The sequence below is a fragment of the Pteropus vampyrus genome, unplaced genomic scaffold, assembly GCF_000151845.1.
Source record: "Pteropus vampyrus isolate Shadow unplaced genomic scaffold, Pvam_2.0 Scaffold173, whole genome shotgun sequence".
NCBI lineage: Eukaryota > Metazoa > Chordata > Mammalia > Chiroptera > Pteropodidae > Pteropus > Pteropus vampyrus.
This window is the reverse complement of record NW_011888954.1, coordinates 2,950,509-2,975,903: the sequence shown is the minus strand read 5'-3', so window position 1 is coordinate 2,975,903 and position 25,395 is coordinate 2,950,509. Positions and strand designations below refer to the sequence as shown.

General features: G+C 44.8%; 1 protein-coding gene across 1 annotated transcript in view; it reads left to right on the top strand.

Annotated features, from left to right (window-relative positions):
• Positions 1 to 1,379: 1,379 nt before the first annotated feature.
• GALNT14 (polypeptide N-acetylgalactosaminyltransferase 14) overlaps positions 1,380 to 25,395 on the top strand; it is a 195,112-nt gene continuing 171,096 nt past the window's right edge. Inside the window, 1 exon segment of the mRNA XM_011370767.1 lies at positions 1,380 to 1,508. Coding sequence (XP_011369069.1) covers positions 1,380 to 1,508 — 129 coding nt within the window.

Below are 25,395 nucleotides of genomic sequence, written 5' to 3'. Positions count from 1 at the left end.
ACAGGAAGTATTATCTTCTCCATTTTACAGATGAGGAATCTAAGGCTGGGGAAGGTAAATGCCTTGCCCAAGATTCATCCAGCTAGTGTGGCTGAGCCAGGTCAGGACCCCCTAGCCAGTGATAGCACCACTGTACCAGCCTAGCTGAGGCCTATGTGGGAATCCAATTCAGAATCTGCTCTGCCTCTAGACCCAAGTAATTTTGATCTGCAAGATTAAAGGGAGGGGTCTGCACTTCCTAAAAGCATCTGGGAATAGAGGCTTTTCAAAGACAACCTTCTGTACCTAGTATCCCCCTGCCCAGGGTCACTTTCCGAAAACCCCACATGGTTGGCTTAACTTTGAACTCCCTTTCTTTGTTGCACAGAGCTCCAATGCTTACAGGGAGAGAAATCCTTAAGGGAGATAACTGCGCCTTAATTTTTAAAAGGATTTTTTTAAAGTTAAATTTAGACCAGCTCAGCGTTCCATTAAGCAGAAAAAAGTTGCCAGGCACCTGCATGCAGGCAGAGAAAAACCCTGGGGAGTTGGCTGAACTCGGCCTTGGCCCTGAACTGCCAGGAGCACCTCCAGCGTTCTACGTTCCCAGTGCAGGCTTCGCACGGGTGTGTGTGGGGGTGGGGTGGGGGAGATGCATTGAGGGCGGTACTGGGGTGTGAGCGCCACGTGCAGCCCCTGCGGTGAGCGGGAAAGTCCTCCCAGGCACAGGCCCGTTAGGCGCGGGCTGCGCCTTCGGTCCCAACATGGAGCTAGCGGTGGATGCTTCGCGGATGCACCGTTTCCGCCCCTCCTCACCCCTCCCCAGAATGGTCCCGGAGCTGCGCCAGGGCTCGGCGCGGGCGGCCCCAGAACAGTACCGTGCGCCTCGGTCGGCGGGCGACGGTAGCGCCCCCTCTCAGAGCCCTCTCGCTCCCGCCCGCGCTCCCTCCGAGTCGGTTTGTCTGTCGTGCACGCCCTCCCCCTTCGCTCCCTCCTCCCCTTCCTCCCTTCTGTTCTTCCCGGGGTGCCGGGCACAGCCTCGGATCCCTCCCTTCCCACAGCTCGAGTCAGTTTCCCTCGCGGCAGCTACTGGAGAGGCGGTGGCGGCGCGGGAAGCATCTCCGCTGCCACCGCGCCTCCCTGGCTGGAGCAGGCGTCCAGCTTGGCTGCCCCCTCGGCTTTTCCCTGCCGCGCCTGGGGGCGCCCCGCGCCCCTACCCCTGCTCGCTTCTCTCCGAAGTGGGCGGGGCGCCTTGCAGGATCCCGCCGCCCCTGCACCGCTATCACGGGCTAGTGCACCCCGGAGCAAGACGCTCTCCGGGACTCCTGCCCCGCCGACCCTGACCGCCAGGGGGTGCCCCAGGTGCGTAGTTCCGCGGAGAAGAGAAGGCAAAGGGGACCATGCCGCGCTTGTCTCGCCGCCTGGTGCTGCCGATCTTTGGGGTGCTCTGGATCACCGTGCTGCTGTTCTTCTGGGTAACCAAGAAGAAGTTGGAGGTGTCGACGGGACCTGAAGTACAGACCCCCAAGGTACCGGGTTTGGCGGCGCGCCGCGCGCGGGGCAGAGGGTTGGCGGAGGGCGCGCAGCTCGCGCGAGGTGTTTGCAGGCTCCGGGGAAGCCAGGGCGGGAGTCTGAGTGCTGCGAGCAGGTAACCGGGCGCTGGATGCGGCTATAGTGAGATATTTCTGGATTTACAAAAGCTTTGGGGCATCTCTGGACTCGCAGTGTAAGTGGGAATGGGTGTGGGTGGTGGGCGCGCGCTCGCGGGCAGAGCGAGGCTCTCAACTTGGGCAGCGCGCCGGGGTCCCGGAGCTGAGGGGGCGCTGCGGACCAGCCAGCCAGAGGGTGGCGGTCTGTGGACTCCTCGAGAGAGTCGCTGGTGGTTGGGTCGGTTGGCAGGGCCGGCCGGTGCCGGCGCCCGCGAGAAGTCTGGCGGCTGCGCTGACCTCCTTCCTTCCCTTAGCTTCCAGGCCCGACCATGGGAGGCGGGAGGCCCGGGGTTCGCGGCGCGCGTGTGCATCTCCGGCGAGCGCCCTGCAGCCTTCCTGGGCGGCTGCTGGTGGCGCCCATCCGTCCTGTCGTTACCCCTGATTTATAATTGTCCCCGAGCCCTTCAGCTGCATTGGAAATTGAATGTGCCCTGAACACCACTAAAGAGTCTGTAAAAACACACGCCTTGTTATTGGTGGGGAGTTGGGGAAATGAGAATCCAAGTGATTTTCCAACTCCTGCCCAGTTGGTTCCTCTGAGTGGAGCCAGAATGTTCTCTCTACAGGCTCTTACCTCTAATTCAGAGCCTCCTTGCCTCAGTCTCCTTCTCTTCCATAGACCTGGCCGTGGGATACAGAAGGAGGCCTCGGGGTTCCCTGACCAGCCAGGCAACATTTATGAACTGGGTCCAGAGCAGTCCTCCAGGGGCTGGGAGAAAGCCCTTGGGGGAGCTTAAGGTCCAAAGCAGGAGACGGAAAACAAGGGAGAGAGGGAGAGAGGAGTCTCCCCAGTAAGTACAGTGCAGAGGACTCACTGTGTGCCAGGTAGCCTAGTGGGTGCTTCTTCATAGGTAGTTGTATGAGTTGGGTGGTATTATCTTTATTTCATAGGTTAGGAAACAGGTTCAGTCTTTAAGTACCTTGCCTTAGGTCACTACTGATTTGAACTCAGACCTTGGATATGCAGAATATTTCCACTGTATCCAGGTGCCTCTCACATTCACATCCCCCTTTAACTTCTGGCACTTAAGTTTTGGAATCTTGCTGATGCTTGGTTAAATTCCACAAGCATTTTTTTTTTTTTTGATGGTCGGCTCTGCGCCAGTTACTGTGCTAGGTGCTATGGGTACAGAGATGTAGAACTTACTCTCTGGGATGGAGGATTTGCTCATCAATGGATCAGGACCATACAATGTGCTGAGGGTCAAGAGCGTCTCAATGCACTAGGTGTTATGGGAGCCTGGGGACTTCCTGGAGGAGGAGGACTTAACTGTGTTGAGGATGAACAGTAGGTTTGCGGGTAGGTAGGAAGGGCATTTCAGGTAGAGGTTAACTGCACCAAACAAGCTCAGAGGAATGACACAGCACGTTGTGTGAGTTTGACATAATTGGAGCAGGTGGCAGACATCAGGGATGAAGCTGAGGAGGTGTATAAGGGTCATGTTGGGCAGGACCTTGTGGGTGCTAGGGGGCCTTGGGGAGGTGCTAAGCAGGGAGGTGACGAGGTCAGACTGGCAACTTCAAACAGCCTTTAGAGTGCAGGATTAATTTTGTCACTCACCTCAGATCTACCCATAGAGATGGAGAGCTTTTCCCCTTTTGCCTTGAGTGGTTCTGCTTCTTGTGATGTAGTTAATGATGCCCGCGGGGACACGAACTCTCTGTTTTGCACTGAACCTCATTACCTGAAGCTTATTTATTCTTAGTTTCCACCAGGGATCTGGGACAAGAGATCTTTGTGCACTTCTTCCCTCTTCCTTACTTTTCTCTTTTCCTGGCGTGCGCTGAACACGCACCTGTGTAACGAATGCAGCTATATGCCGGCCTCTGTGCTGGGTGTGGGGGCTGCAGTGATGAGTACACTGTGCCCCTGCCCTTTGTGTGTGGGGACTCCCACAAGGTCCTGGTCGAGGCAGAATTACCAACAAATGACTAGTGGGGTGGGGTTTCAGGAGTGGTCTAACATCAGAAGTTCAGACATAGCACTACGGAAGAGGGGGGGCTTCTAGTTTCAACCACTTGCTCTTTGTCTTAACATCTAATTCCCCTCCCCCCCTTTTCTGTATCCTTTATAACCACATATTCCATAGACTTTTAAAATCTTGACATCATTTATTATTAGGTGCTTTTTTTTGTTAGTATATTTCTCCTTCCTGTTTTTCACTTGTGTGCGTGATTCTCTGAGTCTACGTATATGTGTCGTGTGTATTCGTAGATGTGTTTGGTGGACAGCACCCCTCTATATCTTAGCGTATATGTATCTGAGAAGAGAGGTGGAGAGGCAAAGAAAGATCCCATCTTAGCACCAGAACAATTTTATTCCCGTGACCAGTCTGTAGTATAGGAAATTTGCATGTCCCGTAAAAGGAGTACAGTTGGTTCCCAAACCTGCCTGCATGTTAGAATCACATGGAGAGCTTGTTTACTGTACACATTTTGGGGTTAATTGCAGAGACAGTGATTCTGTGGGTTTGGAAGAAGGTCCTAGAATCAGCATCTTCACAAGTCTCCATGTGAGTCTGAAGCAGCATAATGATGGATGGCATTTGGGAGCCAGATAAAGAATATTAAATGTTGATTTTGTTGTTGTTGTTGGCTCCATGCAAATATGCCTGCATGATTTCATTTTTCTTGAGTTCCTGGTAGACCAAGCTTGTGTGAGACTGTGCACTCATGTGACATGACAATAGCTAGCACTTGTATAGTATTTTTCAAATTTACAAACTCCATTTCACATCTCTTAGCTCATTTAATCTCTACAACCACCACATAAGGCAGATAATACTTTTGAGTAATGAAGTTGTACAATTGGCCATGAGAACAAGGTTGTTATTAAATGGCAGTGTTAGGGACAAGAATGGAGTGAGATCATTCTGGGAACTGCTCATCCACATGCTCCTCCCGTGCTGCTGTGCTGTGTGGATGCCCTGGGTCTGCACTTGTGGGTGACGGGGTGAGGTTAGGGATGTTTACAGCATGGGTTCCCCAACCCACTTTCCAGTGCTTCCATGGCCCATCCCTAGACACTCGCCTTTGGAGAGCCCCAGGGTAGTTGGTGTGATTTGTGGGGGAACCATCTCAGGGAACTACTGCTCTGCCCTTGGAAGTGGCCATCTGGGGCAGGGGAGGCTCCTCTTACTGGACACAGTGCACCCTGGTGGGGAGAGTCCCATGGGAGGTTGTACCCAAAGGTTGTAGGCAGTTGTAGCACCTTTGGTTTAGAAACCATTTGCCAGGGCAGAGATTATTTCCTCAACACTAGGAATTTGGACTTTTCCTGGGACATTTGTCTATTGTAGAGAAAAAAAACCTCAGTTTTTGAATAAGTTGGGTATCCCAGGTTTTCCTAGGAAGTGCCTGTGCATAGCCATGCAGAGATATCTTGCATTGGACATGTTGAAGCCTCGGGGAAGTTTTCATCCTGCCTATGCTTCTTCCTGCTGTGGTGTGTGTGGGGTGGGGGGTCCGCTTATTTTCCAAAGCAAGTGGGCTCCCTTCCCTTAAAAATATTTAGAAAAGTTCAGAATGGTGGAGGGATTGGAGACAGGAGGGGGCTGTGGTGAGGAACTCTGGGCCAGAGACCTCCCAACTTTTTACTCTGTGCAGCAAATTGCCTTCACTGGGGTCCACTATAGGTTCCAGTTCTGGGCTTCCAGGCCTTATTCTCCTTTCCTCACAGTGTTAGGAAACATCTTCATTCACCTCATGATGGGATCTCCAAAGCCAGCCTGATAATAAAATAAAACCCATGTCTAGTCACAATCCAGGTGATGTGGAGAAGGCACGCTGCACTCCTGGTTAAAATTATTTTGTTTTGTTTTGTTTTTCTTAGTTTCAGGAAGGGCTGGTTCTATTAATAGTGCAAGTAAAGATTTCTTTAAGTTTGACTTTTTAATGTTGATTCTAGTCCTTTACCTGGTGCCCCACCCCCAATTCAGTAAAGCTCTAATTTCTAATTGAAAATCTTGTAACAAGTTTGGTGTCTTAATTCAAACTGTATTTTAGCCATAAATATGGTACCACTAAAGAGTACCTGAAATATGTTTTCATTTCTTTTCTCCCCCATCATTTACTTGTTGGCCATTCAGAGAACTATGCAATAAATGAAAGAACTAAATAAACAAATAAACAAACAAAACCCCTGCAATCTGTCTCCTATTTCCTAGAAACTAAATTCAGTCCAGGGGCTTAGGGTTTAATAAAAGCCAAGGAATTTGAGGTCTAGGGGTACTTTTTTAGGAAAGTATTGGAAATATAAAGACTTTGAACAAAGTGCCTTGGGCCCATGTAAATGTGTCTGTGCTGTACTAGAAATATAGCAAACACTATTAGAAAAGAGCTTGTCTTTTTGTAATATGCATACCACAAATGCCTTAAGTATATGACACTGTTATTTTATTTCTCATTCAGTAGATAATTTCTCCCATTAAAAAAATCATGAATTTTAGAGAGAGACCCTATTAATCTACTGATGCTCAGTGCATGCATGTTGGACTCTGTCCAGGGAATTTTTACTCTCGAAAGTAGCCCATTATCCGAGGAATGTTTATCCTTTTGTTGGCTGTGGTGTGAGCTGGTGTCTGAGCCGGGTGCTGTGCTGTTTCTCCCTCTAGCAGGTTCCTGAAGCAGGCGGGGGGGATGGTGTTTCCTGGTGGCCCAGTAGCAGTGGCCGTGAGAGGCTGGGAAATATGAAAGCACAAGATTAGAACTTCGGATATTCAAGAAATAGCATGCCTTTGCTTTCTAGAGATCAACAAGCTGTTTTGCTTTTTGTTTTTTTTTTTTAAACAACCCTGAGCTTACCCTCGTCCCCACCACCTTTCAAGCTGGTGGGAATTTCTTTGCCCTGGGTTATTTTCGGCAGCCCTGGGTTGTACCCATGTCCCAGATCGCTTTCCCAGCCAGCGCTCTCCCCAGATTCCCATGGCGGGGCCCTGTCCCAGGGACTCTTGGATCTGTTTTAAGGGAATCTTTTTGAGTCAGTGTGGAGAGCTCTCTCTCCCTCCCTAAACCCTTGTTCCCCTAAGTAGTCTGGTGCTTTTGGAAACAAAGACCAGGAATCCTTGTTTCAAATGTCCCTGGAGGCCCAGAATGATACCTGCTCAAATCAGAGAAGACAAAGGAGCAAAACCAGGAAGGAAAGAGAAATTAATGTTCCTGTCACAAGCCTCCCCGGCCTGTCTAGGGACTCCCCTTTTCCAAGGTTGCTCATATGTTCGTATCGTTTTAAAGTGTTAATTTCCACTCATCAGAGGTCACTTATAAACCGAACAGGGACAGAATGAGGCTGCACTGGCTTATGCCTAAGGCCCAGGATTTCCACATGGCCTGGTTCACATATTATCCTATCCCATACTATGCTGCCTGCATCCTTTTCCACACCTCCCATCTCAGATTTCCCAGTCTTATCCATTACCAGGCACCCAGGAACACATTTTGAAGAAATGTGTTGCTGTGCCCTTGTTTAGTTTCTGATGTTTACAGCTTTGTCGCTCTTCCAGAGCATCTCAAAGTCCCCCATGCATTTTTTTTTTTTTTTGTGGGGTGAAAGAATCTCAGTTAGAAAGCAGGGATAAATTCCCAGCTCCTCTCTTAAGGGGACTCTGTGAATCCTGCCACGGCTTCTGCACATCCCACCCCAGAGACCAGCATTATAGACCCACCATCTGCTTGGAGAAGTGAGTCTGGCTGTGTCCTGTGCCCTCTACAGCTGGCGGCTGACTCGTCCCACTTGCGTGCTGTGATCCTGAGCTGGGTGGTCAGCCTTCCTCCTCGCGTGAACCTCAAGAGGTTCTTCACTAGTCAAGAGGTGAGGAGTTTAACCGTCTCTTCGTAGCTCCCATCAAGTGTGCTTTCTCCTTCTGGGTTGTCTTACACACGCGGTGGCCCAGGCGTCTCTTTCTGGCATTGGCAGTGCCAGGGACCGCGCAGATCCTTTTTCCGGGCTCAGTCTTCTCAGCTGCGAAGTGGGAACAGCATGATGCAGCTCCGCTTGTGTCCCACTTGCTTTGCCAGTAGTCTGCGTCGTTTCGGGTTGCTTGTGAATAATTCTGAAGTGAGACCTCGTGGCTATAAATAATTATACCACAGATACTCTGTGTCTATTACTTATCTTTTAATTATTTTACCAGAAATGCTAGATTAACCAAAGAATAAATCAGTCTCCGAGTCCTCAGATGTCGAGCTGATTAAGAAAGAACTCCTTTGGGTTACTTAACACAAACACACACACACGCACGCGCACACTGGTACCCTGGGGAATTCTGCAGAAGCTCCTGAAATTTGCTGGCTCTGGTATTTTGGTATTTCAGAATAAATGGCCTGATACGACCTTCTGGGGCAGCAGTCTTTGCATTTGGCAGCAGCTGCTGCCATCACAGGACCTAATGAACAGTAGGAGCTGATAGGGAGAGAGAGGAAGAGATCTCTGTGGTGTGAGAAATTTATGTGCCACCAAAGGAATCCTCTTTCTTCCTGCCTTTTTTTCCCCATCGCTCCCTTCCTCACATTCTTCCTCCTTCCCATTTTCACATCTCCTGACAAGCTACTGGGGTCTAGAGCAGAGAGCCCCAGGGCGGGTGGTCAGAAGCTCCAGGAAGAAGTCTGGAGGGACAGGAGCCCAGTACTATCCAGCAGGTTCCAGCCAAGGTCAGGAGCAGTGTGTCTTGCTGCTGCTCTGCATTCAGAGGCAGTTCTTTCTGAAGGTGGAAGGCAGCCTCTCTGGGCCACCGTGAACCATTCTGCTCAGCTGCCCTTAGATCAGGAGCCCTTTTTGTAGGAATTAAGGAGCCATTTGACCCACTGCCTCCTGGACGATGCTGATTTTCAAGTACAAAGTCTCTTCTGCATAACATTTCCGGGAGACAAGATTAGGCACTCAAAAAAATAATTAAATTCTCCTCATGTCACTTGTCTTCTTAACTGTAAGCACTACAGAGATCTTTCAAGGAAACGCAGGGGAGAGCGACACACTCGCACGTTCCTGCCTTTGGATTTGAATGCCAAGAGGAAGAGAACATCATCCAGCTGCCTCCTTTCTAATGATCCCGTTGTTTAAACCCAATTTACATCTCATTCCAGACCAGGAGAGAGTGGGAAACAGAACTGGTATGACTGCCCCATCTTGACCAGCTTTCTTCAAAGAGGCAACTGCCCCTTTTCTTTGTCCTCACTAAGATTTAGAAATTAAGAGGTTTCTTCCCCCTGTGGTCCAGGCTAAAGATTTATGTAGCTTCTCTTGTTCCTCTGAGAACACTCTAATCATTCATTCTCTCTATTCCCCCCGCCCCCACCCCCAGCCACAGAGACTGGTCTAATCAATATTTATGTGCCCATCACTCACAGCTGCAACATGTAAGCATAATGGACGCCAAATTCCTTGATGGCCATTGAAAAATTAGCTGGCGCCTGTGTTTCAGGCTCATTGTTTTCTAGGATTGTAGGGAGATCAGACCACGTGGCCCATGGATTAATTAAGCCACCCAGATAATTAGCTGTTAATAGATGACCAGTTGATGGCTGCCAGCTGGGTGCTGAATTGACTATAGTCTTTATGGTGGGCTGTGGTCTTCATCAGGAGAGGAACAGGCCTGAAAGACTTGACTGATTAAAAGTGAATGAGGAACAGGAAGATAAGAGGTAGCTTCTTTCCTCTACCAGTTTGTATGATATTTTACAGTTTACAAAGTGTTTTTCTTCATAAATGCCTTATTTGATCCTTCCTGCAACCCTGCAAGGTGGGTATTATTATTGTTCTCATTTTCTGAAGTGTGACGAAGGGGCGGTGATAAGGGGAGGAGACTGGCAAGCTCACCTAACAAGTGACCTTGAACTTATTCTTTTGAACATAAAGCACGAGCTGTTTGTATTATGGCCATGCTCAATTTCTGTTTAGCTTCCTTTCCCAGGGAAAGTGAAACCTCTTTTATCTATGTATGTATTATATGTATATTTTCATATGGACAGAAATTTAGTGCTTTTGCTGAGAAATGACTCCCTACCTCTGATTAAACACCAACACTGCTTTTCTGAGAAGGGAACTGAGAAGCAGATTAAAGGAAATATAGAATCTGTCTCGGGGTGGGGGGACCGGGGGACCAGGTGGCCTTTAGGTGTTCTTCCAGGACAGGCCAAGCTTAACCCACCCGCGGGCATTAGAGAACCGTTCCACAGGACACTGCCTTCTGCTGTGGGATGATGCTGGGTTAGAGTGGCAGACTCGGGGTTGCAGGAGAAGTGGAGAGAGGGTCTCCCACCCCCCGGTCCTGTGGTGTGCACTGGCTCTGTCCTTATTTGGTGAGCCTGAGCTGACCACCCACATCCCGCCTGCCGGCTGGAGTATGATAGCAGGGAATGAGACTGGCTGTCATTCACCACGCTGCTCAACTCAGAAGTCAACAGGATTGTGCAATTAACACAGAAACTGTTGATTGGAATCCCTTTCGTGATGAATGTGATCCTTAAAGAATCAGGAGCAGCTCCCCTCTAAAAATGTCATTTGAGAGAACTTAATACAGCCTATTTGAAATGCAAGGCGGATGTGTGTGGGGAGAAATGTCTCCTAGGAAGTGCCTGTAGAAGAGACGAAGCATCGCCTGAGATCCTCTCGTCTCGACGGCAGAGGGCGCTCTGCCTGGGTCCTGCTGTTGAGCCTTGAAGGCCCATGATGACTGCTCAGTTCAGTCCGGTCTGTGTTGATGGACTGCCTGTTCTGCCAGTTCAGGGCCCAGCGGCTCTGGGGCTGCTTTTGAGGTTGGGGGCGAGTGATGTAGTTGCTGCTCATGTTATATGTTTAGACTTAGGGAAGCATAAAATCGAGAGGCTGCCAATGTCTTCCTGGATATTTTGTCTGCATTTCAGGTGAATTATCAGAGGGCCCTTGGGAATGGTTTTGTTAGTGGCCTGAATGAGTCAGTCTCTACTGCAAGATCCCCAGGAGAAACGTGACTTGTCCACGTCTACTGAGCATGGCAACAGTAAAGGGGACTTTAAAGAGGATGTGTGATGAGAGGATCGAGTCACGTGATTGCCATGTTATGGGTGCTCATCCAAGTTATGCATGATGTTTGAAACTGTTGCTCGTACAAGGATGAGGGTGTACTGATGGGCACCAGTCTGTTAGTATCGAGAGGACTGTGATTGTTAAACCAATTAGGATTTATCCAAATAACAAAATTTCAAGATTTGTGGAAGCAGGGTTTATTTGTTTTAATTAATTAGGAATAAATTAGGAAAAACACCTCTCCCCCATCCCCCCCAAAAAGAGAGTGCATGGAGTAAGAACGAAAGAAATATAAATCTAGATGACTTTGATGTTTTTCTTTTCCGCTTGGAGGCCCCGATGGTTTCCTAATCATATGCTCAATTCTGGATCAGATCAACTCCCTATAGTCCTCCCTGTTCATTGTTAAATAAGATTTTGGTTTCTGCTCCAGGTTTTAGCTTTTCTCTTAAAACTGAGCATATTTTTTTTGGAAAACTTCTTGGCAGTGTCTACTAAAGCTGAACATATGTATATACCTATGATTTTGCAACTCATTCCTTGCTGTAAATCCAACTGAAGTGCATACGTATTTCAGTGACTATCATGTACTCAAATTGGAGTCGGCAAACTTTTTCAGTAAAGGGCCAGATAGTAAGTATTTTTGGATTTCTAGGTTATACAGTTTCTGTTGTAAGCAGTCAGCTCTGCTGTTGTAGAGTGAAAGATGTGTGTAAATGAACAGGAGGGGATGTGTTCCAATGAAGCTTTATTTATGTACATTGAAATTTGAATTTCATATATTTTTCATGTCTCATGAAGTCCCATTCTTCTTTTGGTGTTATTTTCAAATATTTATAAATGTAAAACCCATTCTTAGTTTGCACGGTGTTCTAAAACAGGTGGTAGGCCAGATTTAGCCCGAGGGCTGTGGGATTCCATTTGTGTAACATATGACAATAGGCAAAAGTAAGCTATGGTGTTAGAAGTCAGGTCTGTGGTGATCCCTGGTTGAGGGGGGAGGTTTAGTGACAGAAGGGGGCAAGGAGCATTTGGGGGGAACTGGGACTGTTCAGTTTTTTCATCTGGTGCTGGTTACTTGGGTGTGTTCACTCTGCAAAAATTCATCGAAGGCGTGCTCTTTTCCTGTTTCCATATTCCACTTTAATGAAAACTTCAAGAGGAGAAAATCTGAACTGAGTGTGGCTTCTGACTCCAGGTTTTAGTATCTCATTTGGGGTTAATGTAGCAGTTTTCATTCTTTTGATAGCCACTGGTTTCTGTTTCCTGAGTAAGAGAGTCTTTGGAGAAAGGTCCTGATAAGTCTTTCCAATTTCCCAAATCTTATTCCCTTTTATAGACAGGGAGACACTTAACAACTGGTGTGGTATAGGCACCAGCCAACCAAAGTACAAATATGGTGCTGAGTGTTAACTGGTAGTTGCTGGATCATAGGAAGATGGGGCCAGTGAGAAGGCCTTCAGAACAGTGGGAACCTTAAGTAGGACTTCAGCTGGTATTGCTGCCCCACAGTGAATCTGGGCTGAACTCTATGCTTATAGGTAAAAGGTGGAGACTTAATTGCAAAGAATGGATTTATATGGCATAAGTTACTGGCTTGTGGAAAACCAGCTTCTATTATTAATATTATTATTTTTTTGGCATCTGGGGAAAAAAAAAAAAGCAGAGAACCAACAACCTGAGCCCCTAGTAAGTGCCAGGCGCTTCCTGTGTATGTCAGTCATCTAGTCTTCATAACAACTCTGGGCAGTAGGCATTATTCACTTCATTTTTCAGATGAGGAACATCAAGGCTCAGGGAAGTTAAGTGACTTTCCCAAGGTCATGCCACTTATACATGGAGGAGTTGGGTTCCAAACCAGATATGTCTGGCTCCAGAGCCACCCTCTTTCCACTTCACCGGGCTCATCCTACGCTTCCTTCTCTCCCCTCACAGTCACATTGAATCTGGTCTCTTGAAAGTGGTGACTTGAATATATTTTTCCTTGAGCAACCAGCCTTTAAAGCCTGCCTGTGTTCTGCTTTCCAGAATTGCACACACTTGTTTAGATGAGAAGCTGTTGAATGAAGTAGTTTTATATCAGAGGCTATCTCTTCCAGGACAAGTCATTTTAAAACGATAGTCAAAGAGAAAACTTTACTTCATTTTCAAAGAGAAATATATTGGGCTTTCAGCATTTGACATCCCTTATGAATACTTCCCTCCTACAGACGACTAGGAGTGTTTCTGGTCCCAGGGTTACACTTTAAAAAAGGAAGTCTCCATGGTATCATATTCTGGGGAATGTTAAGGTGCTTTAGGCGTACCTCAAGCCTGATTAAAGAGGGAACAGTGAGGAATTGATCAACAGATGCAGAAAATGCAGAGGCTATAGTGGATGGTAAACACTCCCCACATCACCCTTCCGAGAGGAATAGTCTTGCATCTAGCATAATAGCACCAATTATTTAGTTGTTTGTGCTGAGGAGTTGAAAGCTATCATGTGCCGGGGAAATACTCAGCATGGAGCAGTAATTATGGATCAGCTGATGATAAAGGAAGCATTGGATTGACTGCTAATTAGATTATTAGCACTAAAAACAAATACCTGCTATTAACCATAAATAAGCTGCATTTATGGTATTTTCCACTTTTTAATGCATATTCCTTTTTATAATGTGCAATTTTCTTTCTTCTTTTTCTGTGCCAAGACTTCCCATTTTCCTCAGTCATACTAAGCATATTTGTTTATTGAGCTGTAATCAATTTTCTTGTTTCTTTCTAGTCTCAAAAGGGGTTGAGGGAGCTGATATGTGTTGAGTGCCACATGTCAGCCCTATGTGAAATGTGTTAGGTAATTCTTAAGGAAGAAGTCAGGACTATTCCAGAGCAGCATCCAGGTCTTTCTCATTGGCACAGAGCCTTTGTTAAGTGGTACCCAACCTTTTTGGCACCAGTGCTCCTATGAGAATCTAATGTCTGATGATACGAGGTGGAGCTGAGGTGGTGATGCTAGCGCTGGGGAGTGGCTGCAAATACAGAGGAAGCATGGCTCCTTGCCTGCCACTTACCTCCTGCTGTGCGGCCTGGTTCCTAACAGGCCGTAGACTGGTACCAGTCCGGTCTGTGGCCTGGGGTTGGAGCTCCTGGTAAGGGATCATAGGGTTTTCCCAGTGAAATTGGTACTGGAGTTAATTGCCAAAGAAATGACCTAGTTGCTTTTTTTTGTGGCACTTTGATGTTAGGTTCTTCTTATCCTGGATTCAAGGAGGGTGGGATGGACATTTGGGTGCTTCATGTGTCTGCAACTTCCCTTCCTTCCCACCAAATCAGCCATCCTCCTAAAAGTAGGTTGACTGTGTTCCCAGCAGCATGAGATTCCAGCTGTCTTCCTGCTCAGGGGGGCTATGAACTCTGTGGGTAGGACCATCTGGACGAGCCCTTGGGAGCTCCCTAGGTTGTCTTGAGAGAGAAGCCGGCAGAAATCAGAGGGATCCTCTGGCCATGCCCTTGATACGTGGTAGAAGCGACTGTCAGGTGTCCTGCAGGAGGTGCCAGAGAGAGAATTTGTAGCCACTGTTATGTGCCAGGAAGAAATACTAGGTGCTTTATGTGTGTTAGGTCATTCATTCTTTACAACCACCCCGCAAGGTAGTCAGGCTGAGATTTAGCTAGTGCTTGCCAGTATAGTCATACTGGGTGTTTAAGGCTGGCACCTTTCTGATTAAAAGGTGCCTGAGCCATCTAGGTTGTCAAAAATGTCTGATGAATATTATCTCTGGATGACATATTGATGATGCCTATTTTACCAATGGGGAACTTGAGGTTCATAAATGTCCAATAATTTGCCTAAGTCTGTTAAGCTAATTAGTGGCAAAGGTAAGACAGGCATGTTCAATGCCGCAGCTCATGCTGGGGTGCCATCGGGGGTCATTGGCAAGTGAGAAAGACGGTGAGCTCCTTGAAAGAGTTTTTCCTTTGAGTGTCTACCTAGCACGTGGCGATAGAGAGGGCAAATTCCCTGATACCTGGCCACTGTGTCAAGCTTATTAGTTCATCCAGCAAACCGATATGGGCATTGTGGTGTAGGAAGCCCAGTGTAGGAAGTACCTGAGCTGGGTGAATTGTGCACTCCTTGCCCAGGGCGTGGGGGGTTCTGGGGGAGTACCGGAGTGTGGAGCAGTGACTCTTTGCTGGCCCCTGGCCACTTCTGTCTCTAGAACTGTCTTTCTCTTAGACTTTAAGATGTATTCCTTTGTTCTCAGAAAGACAGAACTGTGTCATTGGGTGGGCTGTTTAATCACAAGAGGGACTGAAGATGGATAGAAGTCTTTTCTCTCTTCTGAGTCAAAGTGGAATGTGAGGCCGAGGGGATGGAGGGAATCTTTACCTGCGTTTGTGGTATAAAAAGTTTCAGACAATTGCTTTTGAATTTCCTAGGAGTGGTTCTGCAAGGTTGAATTTCTTCCCTTGATCATGTCGCTCTTCTATTAGCTCAGAAAACTGTGGTTGAAGTTTAATCTCATCCTGAAAGCTGTTTCACTAAAACAGGAACCTGTTATTCCACAGGGCCTCTTATTAGAAGAAGAAGGATTTAAGGCAGTCTTTTAAAGTCATTTCAGTGATTTTTGAAGAAGTACATTTGCTGGAATCCACTTGTCCCCAAAGTGTGTGCTGTTTGAAAAGTATAGCACTAGTGGAAGGATAACGGGAAAAGAAAACCAGCTTCAGAATAGAAAATAGGCTGACTGAGCAACAGACTTTAATTAGTCAGGGAGGCCTATTGTGGGTTTTTTACTGTTTTGGGCACACTAAGCCAGAATCTACCCATGGGGCCAAACCCAGACTCCCTACCCCCCTCCTGCTGTTTATGTATGGCTTGTGAGCTAGGAATGGATTTTTACATTTTTGAATGGTTGGAAAAATCTGGAAAGAAATATATCTCGTGACACATTAAAATTGTATGAAATTCAAATTTCAGTGTCCATAAATAAAGGTTTATGGGAACACAGTCATGCTCATTCCTTTATGCATTGTCTGTGGCTTCTTTCACACTACAATAGCAGAGCTGAATAGTTGTGACGGAGACGAGCTAGCCTACAAAGCCAAAACTTCAGCTGCCCCTTTGTAGAAAAAGATCGCTAACTCCTGCCCTAGACCTTTGCTTCTCAAAGTTCATGGGTGAGGGGTATTGGCATCACCTGGAAGTTTGTTAGAAATGCTGGAACTCAGCCCTCGCCACACCTACTGATCCAAAACCCACATTTTAACAATTCACTACCCCCGGGTGGTTCCCGTGCAATTAAAGTTTGAGGAGTGCTACATTAGATGATGGGATAATTCTTGCTTATAAAAAGCTAATGTGAATCATACCTCACAAACTGAGATCTACAATTGGTGCCACGTTTCCCTGTTTATTGAAGTCTGTTTCATTCTAAGCTTCCATTTCCCCAGGCTGGGGGGCGGGGGATTCCTCTTCTGCTTACAGCTTCACGAGGATGCAGGAGGCTTCCTCAATGCCTGGGAACATTGGAAAAGCCTCGAATCTTCCAGGCATTGTGGTCACAGCAGTAACATCATTGATGAAGCCCTCATTGTTCTGCTGCTCCCAGCTGGTAGGTTTCTTGTGATGCTGGGAGTCCCTGTGCTCTGGGTCCCACCTCCCTAGGGGTACCACAGAGTTGTTCCTCTGGGACCGTGCTACCCACTGGAGAGCCCACCAGTCTCAGGACTGGCTGCCTCCATCATCTTTCCAGCTGGGGGAACTGTCTTTTTCCATCACCCTCTGGGCTACATATTCATTCTACCATAGGTGTTTGCATGCCGCCTCCCTGGAAACAAGACAGCATTGGCTCTGGTTATGTGCTGAGGTTAAGGGTTGGGGCAGGGCCTGGCCGAGAGTGAGTGGGTGCAGGGATAACAAATATAGATGGATATCCTGCCACACCTGTAGCGTGTTATGATGCAGTGGAGGAGACATGACCAACACAATCCGGGACAGTAGCAAATCTAGGATATCTTCCTGTAGAATAAGAGGTAAATTCTGTAGGAGGTTAGAGAAAGGGAGGTGGTGTGGGCCGCAGGGGTGAGGGAGGTGGTGGGACTCAGCAAGAGTGACAAGAAGTCAGTGGAAACCAGGAGCTGGCCAGACTGTGGAAGGGTTTGAGAATAAAGCCATTTGCTGAGAGTGTGTCTGAAAGTAAACAGATCTCCCTAGGTGAGAATATTATAGTCTACTCACTGGGGACTTCGTTCAGTAAGTGTTTTGAGTTTAAGGGTTTTAAGTGCTCAGAGTATGCTTATTGCTCTTAAAGGGGCAATTTAGTGAAATTTGAACTTGGCATTCCCTTTTTCTTACCCCTCTGGCCGAAATAAATCGCTGTGTGTGTGCTCTGTTTCTCACCAAGGTTAATGCTGGCTTTTTTTGACCACCCATTTTCATCTTTAATTCATGTAGCTGCTCTTAGAGAAATGCCCTGTGGGGAAGTCATCTTGCCTGTCTACTTTCCCTTGAGTGAGGCCTTGGCAGGGCCGTGGCCAAAAGTCACCTAGTCATGTCCTCTGAGGTGTGTGCCGGGCATCCGAGTCCACAGGGCCGGAGTCCAGGCACATTAGTTGGAGGAATCGAGAAGGGAAGACATTCCAGCTGATGTTATCAGGAGGCTGGATCAGGATCAGGGCCTGGCAGATTCCCTTCTCATCTGTACCAGGAGGCCCAAAGGCTCACTGGCGTTAACTGAGATGTGTGGCTGATTCACTGTGCCTCTCTCCAAACTATGAAAGACTCTAACACAGTGGATGTGGACGTATTCTCCTGATAAAGATTTTTAAAAGTTAACTTGAAAAAAAAAAGTGGGATTCACAGTTGTATCCATAGTAGGATCCTAGTTTGTTTAAAACAAGACATATATTGAAAAAAAAAATCTTAGAACATTAAAATGGGTGATTTACATAAATGGGTATTGTTTATGTTGTTTTTCATTGCTGCTTATTGATTGATTGATTTAGGGTTGGGGTTATCTTCTCCCTAACTCCCTCCACTCACCCCTCCCCCACTTTTAGATAATCAACATAACAACTTCATTATGTAAACTTCATATCTTTCTATGTGCACCCTGTGATCAATACCTAAACATATATAAATATTGACAGATCTGTTTTGGTCATTCTTAAAAAGGAGGGATGCAGGTTGATCATATATACTTTGCATCTTACTCTTCATTTAATCGTGATCCTAGAAATCCTTAGGTTAGCTAGCCCATTATTTTTAATGACTGCATAATATTCTACAGTATGGGAGTGACTTATTTATCCAACCATTTCCTTTTGATCTGTATCTACCTACTCTCTTATCCTTTGTCACTACACACAGCACTGCAGTAAATATTTATGTACACGTATTCATACATGTTGATGCTTTCACTTCTATAGGATAGATTTTGAGGGAATTCTGAATCAAAGGGAGTCTAATCTATATATAAAAATTGCTTTTAAAACAGTGTAGTAATCCACATTTCCATTAGCAAAGTGTGAGTACTCTTTCCCCAGTATCCCCTTTAGCATAAATGTTGTATTTTCATTTTGCCAGTCTAAAGAGTATACAATGGAATCCTATTGTAATTTTATATTCCTTTAACTACCAGAGAGGTTGAGTATATTATGTTTATTGCCCTTAAAGGAACTGCTCTTCTGTGAAATGTCTATTCTTAGCCTCTCCCCATTTTTTTCCACTTGGCTGTTTATCTTGTCAATTATCAGAGATCTTTGTATGCTATAGATAGCTCTTTATTGGTCATATGTATTGCAGATTTTTTTCTAACTGATTGTTACACTGTTGACTTTATGCTATATATTGACATATAATTTTTTGCTTGTTTTTGTATAGTTAAATAAGTCTTTTTAAAAATAGCTAATGAATGTTCTGTCTTCTTAAAAAGATCTTCCTAACTCCTAGATTGTATACAGAACATCCTAAATTTCCTCATCGATATGACTTTTAAAAAACTTTTAAATCTTAAGTCCATCTGGATTTTATTTTTATGTCTAGTTTGAGGTAGGGATTTAAAGCCATTTTCTTCTAAAGAGATAGTTTTTGTGTCAATATCATTAATTAAATAAACCATCTTTTCCTCCACTAACTGAAATACCACCTTTTTCATATATTTATTTCCTGTAAACATTGGGTTTTAATTCTGGAAGCTCCATTCTATTCTGTTGACCCATTTATCTCTTACTATGCAAATATCATACTTTTTACTAGAATTTTCTTATTAAATCCAGTGGTTACTTCTTAATTAGTCCATTGGATTTACTAGGTACTAAATCATATCATTAACAAAATGAGTTGTATTTATCCTTTTTGAATATTTGTCTTGATTATTTTATTATGTTGTTTTCTCATAATCATAAAAACATTCAAAATGAAATACCATGGCAATACAGGACTCTTTCTTGATTTTGATACAAATGGCTGCATTGTTTCACTATTTACTGTTAATTTTTATGAAATATTATTTATCACATTTTGGTAGTTTCCTTTTTCTGTTTTACTTCAAGTTTTTATTAGAAATGATTTTTGGATTCTTATCATATTTTGATTGAATCGTATATTTTTTCTCTTTATTGATACAGTGAATAATTTTGATTTTCTTATTTGGAACCAAACTTGCATTCCTGGAATAAACTCTATTCAGTTATAATTTATTTTCCTGCTGTATTTTGTTTGTTGTCATTTATTTGGAATTTTAATATTTATATCTATGAATTAAAATGATTTATAGGTGTTTTTTTTTTTTTTTTTACTCTACCAGAGATTAGACTTAAGAGTATATACTGCTAGGGAGAATTGGGTTTTAGAATGAATTAGAGAGATTTTTTTTTTAAACATATGGAAATAGTTTAAATAACTTTGGCATATCTGTTCTTTATGGCCACTTAAAACTCAGCTCTGAAATTATTTGTTTTCATTGACTTTTCTAGTGGGAACCCTTGACTATCTTGAATACTTATTTTCATTTTTTAATCTAATCTGATAATGTTTGTATTTTATATATTCAGCATATCATAACTAGTGAAATAATTGATATAGTGAATATTTACTTTTTTTTTCTTTGTTTTTATCTTTCTCCTTTTTATTATTTTTACTAGTTTGGCCAATTATTATTTCAACTCGTCTTTCTTTTTGAAATTTGGACATCTTACTAAAATAGCAAAACTGTTATTTTCCTTTTCAGGACATTCAAATAGATATTTCTATAAAAACAAGATGTCAATGATTTTTTTCCTCACCAAGATGTTTTACTCATCCATTCACTAAGTAATTGAGCCTTTTAGTAGTAATTTTACTTCCTCATTCTTTCTTCCACTGAAAGCAGGCAGACCTTCAGAAGACTTACTCCATTTCCTGCCACCCCTAATCTGTAGGTTTTACTAAGATGACTGAACACTTCTAGAACTAAATTTCAAAGTTTTCTTTGCTGACTGCCTCTTCTTTTTTAAGTATTCTTATTCGTCACTTACGTTACATGTTTCCAGCACTTTAGTACTATTTAGAGTCAGCCGTGTAAATTATAAAGTTCATCATTCATCACTGTTTTCATTTCACTCATGAAATGAAGATTTCTGTTTGAATTCATTTGTTTTTTGATCTGAGTATTTTCCTAGATGGAATATGTGAGTTATGTTTTCTTTCTTTATTTTTTTATTTATTTTTAAAATTTTCAGTTACAGTTGACATACAGTGTTATATTAGTTTCAGGTGTAAGGGTTATATTTCCTGTGAACCCTTGCATATCCACAAATATTCTACAAATCAGGCAGGTAGATAACATCTGGCTTGGATATCTGGCAGTCTCTTGATGGTTTTCTGCTGTTTTCCAAACTCCAGTTTTACAGATGGCAGGTATACTTGAAGGCTCACTACTCTCCTCTATAAGTTACTTGTACTCTCTGTTTCTGGGCTTGTGAAATTTTCTCCTTGCCCTTAGAACTTAGGGACATACGTTGGGCTATGTCCTTTCCCATGCCTCCTGCAAGGAGCTTAGCTCCATTTGCAGACAATAAATGCCTGTGGAACGTCTTTGTGAGCTGATCAGGAGGCCTGACTCAGATGTGACCGTTGAAAAGCATAGGTGTTGTTGAAAAGCATAGGTTTTTGTCCAGGATTTGCTCGGACCGCGCTCAGAGTAAGAAGGTAACAGCAGTATGTTTGCTCTCCTGCACCCTGGGGCCAGCTTATTCCTCTCAGGGAGGACACCCTGCCAAATGGCAAGAGTGTGACTGTTGGCCTTCTCCAAAGGACAATCTTATACGGAATTGGCAACTGAAATGGGAGCTCAGGTTCTCTGCAGAATGAGAAGGGATACAAAGAAGAAAAAGCAGCAGCAAATACACAAAGCTTCAGGGAGGGAAGGTGCCAGCCCCATCGTTGGAGGCAACAGCTGTCTATGGGACTGTTCTGTCGGTAATGGTACTTCTGGTGACCTGTTTAAAATATTAAAAGGTAAATGTGGTGTGAGAAAGAAGTGAAGTTGATGTAGTAAAAGGAGGAAAGGATCACATGGAAACTCATCTTGCATAGGAAAAGTAACTAAAATCAGAGAAGGACCTTTGTCTGAAAAAAAGCTGTAAGCAAGTATCTATTAACTCACTCCATTGCACTTCATTTTAAAAGGCAAAAAGCACTCACAGTGAAGAAGCCAGGATTCCCCAGAGGAGCTGGTTCAGGGGTGAGCCTTGTGTAGTTTGTGATAGTTCGTTATAGTTTCTTTTTGGTTTAGTCGGTTGTAGTTGGAAATCCTGGATGAAAGCCACACGGGGAGCTTACAAAACAGTTGTCCTAGCCCAGCCAGCCTGGGGAAAAAGCAGATAGGGACTTTCTTGCTGTTGATTCTACGAACAAATTAAATTCTACAAATGTTTAGTGAGTATCCACTGTGTCCAGCACTGAACTCAAGATTATGAGAATAAAAGTGTGAGCCCTAGCCCTATGCCCTGGAGACTCGTGAAGTCCTGCAGAGTAGCTACCCTGGGAGGCCCCATCCTGGTGTCTGCGGGGCTTGCTAAGGCAGAACCCTGGGTCAGCGTGGCGGGCAGCTCAGTGGAGGCACTTTTCCCGTCTGCAGCTTCCACAACTGGATGCTTCCCTGACTCGCTCTGCTTCAGCTCAGGAGTGCCTGCTGTTTCAAATCCATTTGCTCTCCAGGAAGACCAGGGCGGTAAAGGATGCTGTCTAACTCTCTCTCACAAGTGGGCCATGTCCGTGAGGGAAGGCTAAAGTACTGGACCCCTAAGTCATTCAGGGATTTAGAGTTCAAGTCCAAGTTTTCACCTTTTCCCTTAACCCACCTGACTCACGTTGAGTCATAGCTTTGAAAATTTGACTTTAAGAATTTTTTTTCACATGAATCTCGTGCCTATGAGAGAGTTGATATAAGTCTTGCAGAGTCATTTTTGCCATTCAGAGAAGAAGATCAATCAGTTCGACACGAACAGATAGTATTCTGAGCACTTAGAAAAAAATGTGATTGCCGGGTTCCCCTAAAAACAAAGCATGTCTTTCTTTCCTGTGATCACTTCACTCAAAGGTCAGGGGAAGGATATAGCAAGGGATGGCCAACGCCTAGCCCATGTGCTCCAAGAGAAATGGCACTCATTGTCCCCTGTGCCAGATTATGTCTGCAGTTTTCATGGAAGCCAGCACCATGCTTGGTGTCTCCTGTTATGCTTCGATATTGCTTGCTAAAGACTGCATTCTGGGTAAGAAACAGAGTTTTTTCTTTTTGTGACTTTTCAAATCTTTGGCCTGTTCAATTTCCAAGTTGCTTAGTGTTTGGGAGATGTGTCCCTTGAAATCGCTACAGGTAGGAAAACCTTTGACATGATGAGTCAGTGAATAGAATGCCCAGAAGTGGGGGCCAGGAGGAATTTAGGAGGTAAGAAAGGGGGAAAGAAGGATCTAGTTGGGCTATTCCGAGATCTGAAATATTGTTTCAAAGAAAGGCAGTGCAGAAATTAAACTATCTGCTTTGGGAAGATGGTACTCAAAGACAAGGAAAGAATGGATTTGTTTTTTAATGATTTCAAGTAGAATTGAGGCTGTTCCTGCAATTGTTGGAAATAAAATTGGTTGGAAAATGATGTCAGCAGAGAGCGGGGATTGTGAACCAGGAAAATAAATGAGCTCTGAAATCGCCTTCTATTTTATAAATATTGTTTCTGGAGCTGAGAAAATTGAGACAGATTATTCCTTTCCCTCTCTCCCAAGCTGTGGGTGAAAGAAGCCCTGAGTATCCCATTTGGACCTTGTGAGGAGCATCTCATCTTGTCCTGGTGCGCTAAGTAGCTTCGTCTGCATTTAGACACACTCCATTTCCCTTTCAAGGACCACTATCAGCAGTAGCCAATTACAAACACACCTCATAACACATTATTGAGACACACTGCACGCAAATAAGCTAGAGAGATGTTTAATGATTGTACTGCACTGCGTTCATTACAACCTGTCTACACTGCCATAGGATTGAGGGGCCAGTTCCCGTGTGTGTGTCTCTGGGCATGTGTGTTTATGTGTATTTCATTGTCACTGTGTCCTAATTAGACATTTGAGCCAAAACAGTTTACACTTTGAAGGGAGGAAAAAGGGCATCATTTCACATTCTGACAGGTTCCTTTTAAGGCTGAGATCCCTTGTCTTTGGTTTTCTGAACGTATCAGCGCTATTAGCAGCCTGAATTCATCTGAGAAAAAAGGGACGATGCATTTTCCAACTCAATGGGTGGCTTCCTTCTGTTATCTGTTTCTCATGGAGAGGCAAAAGGTGGGCAGTTTAGAGAAATGTTACTTAGGCTGTCACTTTGTCCACTCTTTCATCTGCTGGCTTGGTTTTGCAGTAAGAGTTTGATGAATTTTATTTTCTCGGCCATTTGCCATTGCCATTGGTTTTGAAGTAATGATTGCATTTTGCCACAGTAATAGCTGTGTTCCAGGCCTGGGTGAAGTGGCAACTGATTCACAAAGCATGAGGCCTTCCCTTACGATGTTAGAGGTATAGGATCTGGGAATGAGATAACAGCCAGGCTCAGGGGGCTAAACCAGAATCTTCACTTGGAAACCTTTGAATTTCTTAGATCTACTCACACACTCTACGTCCACGGATGCTGAGGCTAGAGGGAGGAAGTTGCCTTCTCCAGAGTACCCAGCTGGCTAGTGGTAGAACTTATCTGGAACCTGGCCTTTTGGCCCCTAGTCCAAGCTCTGCATTTTGCCTGTTCCAAGCAGTCTGTGTTTGCCTCTAAAATTCAGAGCCTGGTAGGGAGCTGGGAGCTGCCGACAGGGATGCTGGGGCCTGTGGACCCTCTGCCATGAAAACCATCACAGAGCATGCAAAATGATTATTGTGCTTATGCCCCAAGGAAGCTCTTTCCATTCTGTAGGGCCTCCTGAAAGAGGGTATATGATTTCAAAAAAATGTTTTATCCAATGATTTTTTTTATCTTCATTCTTTTGGAAAAACTAAATGGCCACTGCACCTACTTCTATTGTCTTTGTTGAGTTTTCTCTTGTAATCTGGGCTTTTCCTGAAGAGTCAGCAGAAGAGGGAACAAACCTTTGTGTTTGCCTTTAAGTAAACCAGAAATGTTTTTAGCTAGATGGAAAGCTAGGTTGGGTCTTCTGGAGCCTGTTTGTATAGATGACTGGGTGACGTGTCCAGCCTTCTAAATTTGGAAAAATCTACTGTTCACACTTCATTCATATGTTCCTTAGTCCTTGGAAAACGAATTGCTTTTGAAGAATTTATGTTACCATCTGCCACTTCTATTAGTAAGGGCTGTATTTGTGACTGATGCAGAGATGACAGAGTCCTGGGGCCTCGATGATTTGATGTCACCTATCTGCAGCCTGAAACTTTGGGCTTTGCACGAGGTCAGTGGCAGGAGTCTGCATTTAATGTTTCCCAAATCATACCGCCTGGCTGAGGGAGCCTGTGTTTGCTCACAGCCAGGTGGTCGGTGCCAAGTAGTGGCACATTCATACTGCTACTTTGCAGCCAGCAAGAGAAATGAGACAGGGAAGCCAGCAAATTGGTATTTTGAAGAATCTGCTCTGTCTTTTGGTGTGAGTGTGGGTGTTGTTGAAGAGAGGGTAAGAGTCTGAGGCGTGAGGTATGATTCTGTCCTAACCAGCTGTTCCCTGGCCTGTGGTCTGTAGAAGAGCACATGCTAAGGGAGAAATAGGATGAGAGGTCAAACGATCAGCACCATGGAAAGCACCATGTTTCTTGCCATTTAGGAAACTCTTCCTAATAGCAATGAGACCTGCCTTATGTCTACGCCTTCGTGCTCTGCTTTGATCATCTTCAGAAGGAGCTAGGAGGAGGACAGCAGTTCCTTCTGCCCATTCCACTAGCGGGGAGACTGAGGCTTAAGGGGTGACTGCTTTGAGATTGTGGTGAGCCAGCAGGCTCACAGGCAAGCAGGACTTCCAGCATGATATGGTTGTTTGTGCAAGACAGCCTCTTCTGCTTTGTGTTCTTGTATCTTATACAAAATCAACAAGGAGAATGATTTTTAAAAATTTTAATGTCATTTTCAGTGGAATTAGAGAACAGATATTACTATGTGGAGTTTGAACTCCACAAGGACAGCAAGGGCTGCCCAATTGGCTATTTGGGAGAGGCTACTAGGGGCATGTGAAGAGATTTGGAAGAGTGGCAGGAGGGCCATGGGG